This window comes from Penaeus japonicus, unplaced genomic scaffold, assembly GCF_977035675.1.
Source record: "Penaeus japonicus unplaced genomic scaffold, GWHDUDI00000001_assembly GWHDUDI00000006, whole genome shotgun sequence".
In the NCBI taxonomy this organism is placed as follows: Eukaryota; Metazoa; Arthropoda; class Malacostraca; order Decapoda; family Penaeidae; genus Penaeus; species Penaeus japonicus.
In genome coordinates, this window is record NW_028234408.1 from 41948245 (window position 1) to 41958244 (window position 10000).

General features: G+C 31.5%; 1 protein-coding gene across 1 annotated transcript in view; it reads left to right on the top strand.

Annotated features, from left to right (window-relative positions):
- Nucleotides 1-10000, top strand: part of LOC122252302 (arrestin domain-containing protein 2) — a 48425-nt gene that overhangs the window by 553 nt on the left and 37872 nt on the right. Inside the window, exon 3 of the mRNA XM_086537513.1 lies at nucleotides 6271-6401. Coding sequence (XP_086393639.1) covers nucleotides 6271-6401 — 131 coding nt within the window. The remainder of the gene's footprint in view (nucleotides 1-6270; nucleotides 6402-10000) is intronic.

Genomic DNA, 10000 nt, shown 5'->3' on the forward strand with positions numbered 1-10000 from the left:
GAGAGATAGAGAAAGATAGATAGGTAGAGAGAGAGATAGAGAGAGAGAGAGAGATAGGTAGAGAGATAGAGATAGAGATAGCGAGAGAAATAGATAGAGAGAGAGAGAGAGAGCGAGAGAGAGAGAGAGAGATAGAGAAAGAGAGAGAGAGATAGAGAGAGAGAAAGAGAGAGAGAGAGAAAGAGAGAGAGAGAGAGAAAGAGAAAGATACTCCTATTCTCGCTACGTTACATCTCACAATAATGCACCTATTACTCACCCGGAACCGAAATCACATCACACACATCGGTCAGGTAAAACATAACATTTTGCTTCACTATGATGTAGTTTCACCTGACACTACGATATCTAAGTATTGCAAGATCGATACATAATGCAATGGATTTTTTGCTTTAGAAAAATCTTCGTCGCTTTGTATATCCAGAAATTACTTTTGCAGATTTGGCAAAGAGTTTGTGTTTATATATGCGGGTTTGTGTATTAGTCTGGGTGAGGCTTTTTTATATTTGTGTTGAACAATGTGCATACATGCACACACACACACACACACACACACACACACACACATGTAGATATATATATATATATATATATATATATTATATATATATAATATATATATATATATATATATATATATGTATATATATATATATATGTAATATATATATAATTTATGAGTTATATACATATATATATAATATATATATATATATATATATATAGATATATGTATATATATAGAAGATCTATATATATATATATATATTAGTTTATATTTTTACATATATATGTTGTAAATATATATATATATATATATATATTTTATATACATTTACATTATATATATATATAGGTATATTATATATATATAAGTTTAATGATACATATATGTTACTGATAATATTATATAGAGAGAATATATATGATATATATATATTAGTATTATATATATATATATATATATATATCATATTATATATATAATATACAAGTTATAATATGTATAGTTAATATTCTATTATAAGAAGTATATATAGTTCATGATATATCATAAATTAAAATATATATAATAAATAAGATAATAAAGTAATATATGTATATATATAATGTTAGTTATTACTATTATATAATTATATATAATATCGAAAGTTAGATATGTGGGTGTGTGTGTGTGTGGGGGGGGTGGGGTGGGGGGGGTTGGGGGGGGGGGGGGGGGGTGTGTGTGTGTGTGTGTGTGTTTGTGTGTGTGGATGTGTGTGAAGATGTGTACATACATAATTAGGCAGGGATGGATAGATGAATAGACCAGAGAAAAGAGATACATGGAGTATGTGTAAATAAGTGGGTATTGATTTTATAATAATGTTTATACATATGTTAAATAGAATATATACATATATATGTATATATATATGATAATATATATATATATATAGTATGTGTGGTGTGTCTTGTGGTGTGTGTGTGTGTGTGTGTGGATTATATATATATATATGTATATATATATTATATATATATAATATATATATATATATATATTTATATATATATGTGTGGGTGTGATTGAAGGAATGTTGTAGTGTGTGGTGTGTGTAGTGTGTAGTGTGTGTGTGTGTGTGTGTGGTGTGGTTATGTGTTTATATATATATATATATATATTAATAGAAGATCTTATATATATTATATATATATATAGTGTGTGTTGTGTGTGTGGTGTGTGTGTGTGGTGTGTGTGTGGTGTGATTGTGTGTGTAGTGTGTGTTGTAGTGTGTGGGGTATAATTTCTGAGTTATGAATTATAGTATTATATATATATATATATAAGTATATAACTATATATATACAATATATGATAGAAATATATATATATTGTATATATATACATATATATTCATAACGTACATGTACACACACGCACGCCACATCATTATACACACATAATATATAGAATATATATATAAATATATATATATACATACATATATATATATATATATATATATATATATATATCTAATATATATATATGTATATATATATGACGTGTGTGTGGTTTGTGATGTGGTTGTATATATGCTGAATTGTTAATAATATAATATGAGAATAGATATATATATTGGAGCGGATATATAGAGTATATATACTATATAGTGGAGTAGATAAATAGACAGAGAAAGAAAGAGATACATGGATATGTGTAAAATAAGTGGTATATATATATATGTATAGTTTATATATAGCGCTCTAGATTACAATCTATATATATATATATTATATTATATATATATATACAATATATATACTAATATATATATATATATAGTATATATAATATATAATGTTTATATATATATATACAGTATAATGAAAGAAGTTTTATATATATGTATATATATATATATAACATAAAGACACACATGCACACAACACCATTACATTAATATATTTTAATATATATATATGTTTTAGATATATAGAATATATTATATATATATATATAAATATGCATAAACATGTGTGTGTATGTATATATATATATATATAATATATATATATATATAATATATATATATTTATATATATATATAATATATATATGTTGTTTATATACATATAATATATATAAAAAATATATATATATATATATAATGTATATATATGAATAGGCATAAACATGTGGGTATATTACATATAACCACCACAATATATATATATATAATATATATGTTTGTATGTGTATATTTATATATATTAAAAAAGAAAAATCTATATATATATAATATACAAGAAAACGCATATATAAATTTTGTATATATAATAATATATATAATATATATTATATATATATATATATATATATATATATATCCCTCATATATATATAATATATATTATGTATATATATATATATATATATGAAAGTTTGTGTGTGTGCGTGTGTGCGTGGTGTGTTTGTTTGTCGGTTGTGTGTGTGTGTGTGTGTGTGTGTGTGTTGTGTGTGTGTGTGTGTGGTTGGTTTGTAAATACATAAATAAACAGATAGATAAATAGATGGATGGATAGATAGATAGATAGATAGATGGATAGATAGATAGATAGAGAAAGAGATACATGGATATGTGTAAATAAGTGTATGCATTTACATATTTATATACATATGTAAATATGTATATATATATATATATATATATATATATATATATATATATATATATATATATATATATGTATGTGTGTGTGTGTGTGTGTGTGTGTGTGTGTGTGTGTGTGTGTGTGTGTGTCGTGTGTGTGTGTCGTGCGTCGTGCGTGGTGGTAGTGTGGAGTGTGTTTGTTGTGTGTATTTGTGGTGGTGGTGTGCGTGCGTGTGCGTGTGTGTGTGTGTTTGTGTGTGTATTTTCTATCACTTTTTTCTTACATACACACGTATATATGTGTGAATGTGTGTGTGTGCAAACATTGATTAATAGTTTAAAACAGGTGAAGCGGAAGGGAGATACATAGATAAAAAAGAAGGTAACAAGTGGGGAAATAATTCAAGAAGCAAACAAAGAAAGACAGACATAACCAGAAGCAGAAAGAGATAGAAGGAAATAGAGATAGATAAAGAAAGAAAGATACATACAGAGAGAGAAAGAAAAAAAAAGAGAGAAAGACAAACACACACATATAGACAGCCATATAAACTAGGACAGACGGCGATAGAAAGAGGCATTAAAGCAATCCACCGCCCAACAGAATCGCCTCTAAATCCCATTGCGCGCTAACCTTTGCAGGGGAACCTTATCAAATGATGCTTCGGAATTAATCTAGCAATTACGTCATCAGCACGTGCTTACGCGTTACCATGGCGACGCTCCGGGTACACATGATCTCGCTCTCTCGCTGTGGCCTGTCTGTTGATGTCGGTATGTCTCGGTGGCTGTTTGCGGATGTCTGGAACATGTATTTTGGCTCTTTGTGGTCGTCTGTGCATGTCTGAAGTCGTCCGTGTAATTGTTTTTGGTTGTTTGTGCATGTCTTTGATTGTCTATGGATGCTTGTGTCTGTCTTTTGTCTGTCTGTGTGTCTGTGATTGTTTTTTTGTTTTTTTGGCTCTTTGTGCATGTCTGTGGCTCTCTGTGGATACCTGTAGTTGCCTAAGGCTGTTTGTGGATGACTTTGGATGGATGTGTGGTTGGTTGTGGATGTATGTGGATGTTTGAGTATGGATGTGGCTGTTTGTGAGATTTTTTGTTGCTATCTATGGATATCTGTGACGGTCTGAGTGGTTGTTTGTGGATTATGGCTGTGTTTTTGGATGTCTGTGGATGTCTGTGACTGTCTTTGGGGATGTTCCTGGACTCTGTGGCTGTTTGTGGATGTCTGTGGCTTTCGGTGTGTTTATAGCTGCCTTTGGTCATTGTTTGTCTGTGCAAAAAGATTAATGCAGTTATGTAATTAAGTGATATACGGGTGATTGGTGCGTGCATGATGGTATGTATGTCATTTTTAAAACAAATATACGCATCTGTATATGTTTATACGTATTTATGAGTATATGTTTTTTTTATGTATGCCTATCCGTATCAGATAAATACAAAAACATACATAAGGGTACATACTCCAACACATACACACACTTTATATGCATAGATATACACTCATACACAAGTGCCCCCGCTCACGATCACAAACAAACAAACAAAAACACACCAATGCACAAGCACATCACACATACACAAATAAACACGCAAGCACACACTAACTATCTACACAACGCCCACACCAACTCATCCTTCTATGCTTTCAAGCAGAAGGAAACCATTCCAACAGTCTCATATAATGAAATGCAAGCAGAGTGATCAAATTGAACAGGGAAATTACAGACATTCTGCTTTTACTCGAAAACGCAAGCAAGCAAGCACGACAAGCATAGTCTCAATAAGGGCTTTAAGTCTTTTTTTTTTCTTTGTCATAAGTACAAGCTATTATCATGATTTTTATTACTATCATTATCATCAACATTATACTCATCAGTACCATTATTATCGCAATTACCATTGTTGTTATCATCACCATCATAACTATTATTGTCATTATTGTCATCACTATTATCCTCATCAGTAACACCATCATCACATTGTTATAATCATCACTATCATTATCATGATCAATAACAATATTATCATTATCATCATTATGATTATCATATTATCATTATCGTCATAATTATTATCATCATTTATTCTTTAGAAAAAAAAAACTTAAATGTGCTCAACATATCAATAACACCTCGTGACAGGGTGAAGCCAGAATGCATCTGTAGCAATGATTTTTTCTTTCTCTCTCAATGTTAAGGGAGAGACAGACAGAGAGACAGAGAGAGAGAGAGAGAGAGAGAGAGAGAGAGAGAGAGAGAGAGAGAGAGAGAGAGAGAGAGAGAGAGAGAGAGAGAGAGAGAGAGAGAGAGAGAGAGAAGAAAGAGAGAGAGAGAGAGAAAGAGAGAGAGAGAGAGAGAAAGAGAGAGAGAGAGAAGAAAGAAAGAGAGAGAGAGAGAGAAGAAAGAGAGAGAAAGAGAAGAAAGAGAGCGAGAGAGAGAAGAAAGAAAGAGAGAAATAGACAGAGAGAGAGAGAGAGAGAAGAAAGAAAGAGAGAAATAGACAGAAAGTTAGAAAGAGAGAGAGAGAGAAATACAAGATAAAGATAGAGCGAAAAAGAAAGTAAAAGAGACAAGTAGTTTGTCAGCCACAATACCCACCTCTCAGCCTACAGCCCACCTTCGCCCCACTTAGCAACCCACTATGTTTTTTTTTTTTTTTTTTTTTTTTGTCTTATTTACCTCGGGATGTAGATTAAGACAAGGATCATGTGGTATTTTTGGGTGGCTGGGCAGGTTATAGGTGTTTTATATTCCTATCTATATCTATCAGTCCATCTATTTATGTATGTGTGTTTATTCAAGTGTGAGTGTGTTGGTGTAAGTGTGTATGTTTGTAAGTGCGTTAATATAAGTCTGTGTATTATGTGTATTTGAATATGTATGTCTGTGTATAAATAGTGAATTAATGTGTTTAATGGCAGATTATTTTTTCAGTAGAGGTATGATTATAATGATCATTGCATGCAATATGGCTGGAGGTGAATAGCAGTGATTACTGAAATCAAATGCAGTGCCTTTTATTTGTCAGAACTTATTTTTTTCACTAATTCATTAATTCATTTCTTTGGATTTTCCGTTCGTATCACAGTATTAAAATTTCATATATATTTTTTCTCTATTTTTTTCAGATAAACCTGAAGGGAATGTACCTATCTTGCCCCGAGGATATCACACCTTCCCGTTCAAATTCCAGCTGCCTGAGAGCTCCCTGCCATGTTCATTTGAGAGCAAGAGTGGCACAATACGTTATTACATAAAGGTGAGTTAATATGATTTGTCACTGTTAAAAGGAATCTCTGTGCTACGTTACGTTTAAGAGAACAAAACAAAAAAGGATTGGAATGAAGTTTGAAATTTGTCGTGGCGTTTTCATCAAGGTATATTGTTTGTAAATGTATCCCGTCCAGTTTAAGTTTTCGAAATGTATCGCTCGAAAAAGACCGTAGCACTGACGGATAAAAATATGAACAAAAATGTAAAAGACTTTTCCTAACCGACGAGAGAAAAGAAAAAGAAAATATTGAAATCATTTCCCAAACTAACGAGATAAAACCAAAGCAATATCAAAGGCAGACAGACAAATAGACAAACATTGCATATAAACAACAAATTTGCAATGATATCAAATAGATGAATAATAAAGTCTTATCAAACTCCATTTAATTAATACGATGCATTCCAATCTATCTTTCCACACATTCTCGTGTAATTCAGAGCAACTTCACAGTAATTTCCTTAAAAAAATAAAATATATATTTTGAGTGAATAACTAATCATGAATTTGATGCAACATTAGCTTGTTATGATTTAATGCAATTTTGTGTCTCATGTTATCAACATAATATGAAAACGAAGGGAAAGAAAAGGACAAGACGAAGAAGCAGAAAAAGAACAATATGAAGAAAAGAGAAGGAAAAGAAAATGAAGGTGATGAAGAAGAAGGAGCAGGAAATGAAGAAGAGGAAGGAAAATAAGAAAGAGGAGAAGGATCTGATGAAGAAGAAAAAAGAAAGAAAGAAAAGAAAGGAAAAGAAGAAGGCCGACAAGGAGATGATGACAATGCAAAAGAAATTAGAAAAAAAGGCGGTGGATTCTAACTAAATGTGGAAATCTCGGTCTTCGATTCCTAGCCTAGAATAGCTCAAAGACAGCACGTCCTTTAATTGCAAAAAATAGCTCACTGCGATATTGCAATACACGCTTGAAAGAGGAAGAAACGATCCGGAAATAGGATCTCAAAGTGCCGAGAAAGATCTTAGAAGATACATTACCTAAAAAATGTTTCTGTGTGTGTGTGTTAGTGTGTAGGTGTGTGTAGGTGTGCGTGTATGTGTGTGTTAGTGTGTAGGTGTGTGTGTGTGTTTTGGTGTGTACGTGTGTGTGTGTGTGTGTGTTTTGGTGTGTATGTGTGTGTTTGGGTGTGTATGTGTGTGTGTGCGTGTTTTGGTGTGTGTGTGTGTTTGGGTGTGTGTGTGTGTGTGCGTGTTTTGGTGTGTGTGTGTGTTTGGGTGTGTGTATGTGTGTGTGTGTGTGTATGTATTTGTGAGTATGTGTATCACTACATGACGCCAAAAAGAAATTACACACGGCAATTCTCCCAACTAAAGAATGTATCTCGCCGGTCTTCGGATTCCCAGCCTATAGCTCACAGCCTACCTCACCCTTTAAATCCATGCAAAAAAATAGCTCACTATATTAGCAACACGCCTTGCAATACTACCACCATCACCTCATGTGTCCCCTCCCACTCTACCTAATCGTCATGATAGTGCCTATCCTCAGAAAGAAGCAAGCAATTAATATGAAATAAAACGTAACACGCATCTGAAGACAAAATAGATAAATAAATAAATAAAAGATAAATAAAAAAATCCTTAATAAATCTATGATAACCCCAAATATAATGGAGACCTGAATTATACATGAGTTACCTGGAAATGCTTCGTTAGGGTATGGAAAAAGAGATAATTTTTTTTCATTATGAATGGTCCATTGTTTAAAAAGGTGAAGTGTTAAAAGAGTGTGTTTTTGCAATTGTTTGAATATGGGAGGGGGAACTGAGCTCAATGGCTGCCATCTGTTATGTTTAGATTATCAAATTTCTAGTAATATCGCAGTTCATAAATTAGCTGCTTTTTTTTTGTTTTATTATTATTATTATCATTCAAGTCTCTTGTACTATTCGTATTCCCAGACAATTTTTTTTTTTTTTTTTTTTTTTTTTTTGGGGGGGGGGTATTTGATATCCGTAATTTCATTATCTTCATCAGTGTCACTATCATCAGCGTTATCTTTAGGGCCATTATCATTATCAACACGTTCTTTAATATCCCCTTTAAAAAAAAATAGAAAATAAATTAAAAAAAAAATAAAAAATTTATTATTTAATTAAAAAAAAAATAAATTTTGTAATTAATTAAATTATTTTAATAGATAAAAAAATAAAAAAAATATAAAAAAAATTAATTTTAAATTTTAAAATATTTATTATAAATATATAAAAAAAAATTAATATACTCTTGATCATTATCATCATGATTGCCATCACTATCATGATCATATCATCATTATGATTACATTGTCACCAAATTCATTACTATCATCATCATCATCATCATATATTTCATTATTATCTTAATCATTATAAATTTCATGATCATTATCTTCATCATGGCGCTACAACAGCATTCCTCAAAAAATGTATTTCACTCTTGATTTTCCTTTTAGCTGCTTTACAATGAATTATCTACTTCTCAGGGTTTCTGCGTCGTTTTGCCTTATTTTTTAGCACATTTTTCACACCCTATTCCTCTCTCTGGACTTCATGGATAAGCTCTTCATTGGGTAAAAAATGTGATGGATCATTGGCTTCTTCTGCTCAGTGTCATGGCGCCGCAGCCCTCAACTTATCATTACTTTATCTATATTAAAACTACATGAGTCACTCTCACTTTTATATATATATATACGGAAACGAGAAGGACGTTACACTTACCTCACATCTACAACACACTCTAAGAAGGCAGGCAACGGCCCTATATACCCCCTACAAAGTAAAATCAAGGAAACAAAAAAAAAAAGAGATGGATAGTCCCTCCTCTGGAGGTTTTTCGGGACGCCAGTGTCGAAGGAAAATGAATTAGTTTCCCCCTGAACGAGACGGCGGAAGAACAAGCAACCCCTTGCAATGCGGGCCTGTGATCAAGTATTCTGCAATTCATTAGGTGGATATACATTGGTAAATTGCCCATTATTTATTCAGTGAATTACTTACTCCTTATCACTATAGAATGTTTTGGCTTTGATTTTTTTGGCTTAGTTTTACGTAAATATGACTGATCAACTTTAAAGAGTTTGTATTTTTAGTACTTACGTGCTTGCCACTTATCAAGCACCATCCTCTTAGCTACAATACTTGAATCTGACCGTGGTGGTAGTAATCTAATATATATAGATGGTTCAACAATACACACATACACCACACGCACACATAGCTCACAACTCACAACACACTACACACATACACACAATACACACACACCACACGTACCCCACTACACCCACCACACTCACACACCACCACGCACACAACACACAAACACACACCGACACACACAACCCATATATATATATATATATATATATATATATTAATATATATATATATATAATTATATATATATATGTGTTGTGTGTGTGTGTGTGTTTGTGTGTGTTGTGTAATGCCATTGTGTGTGTATGCCTAATATATATTTAATGAATGTCTACATATATATATGTTATGTGTGAGTGTATAAGTAAATAAAATCAATATAATATATATTTATAATATATATATATATATAGTTATATATATAT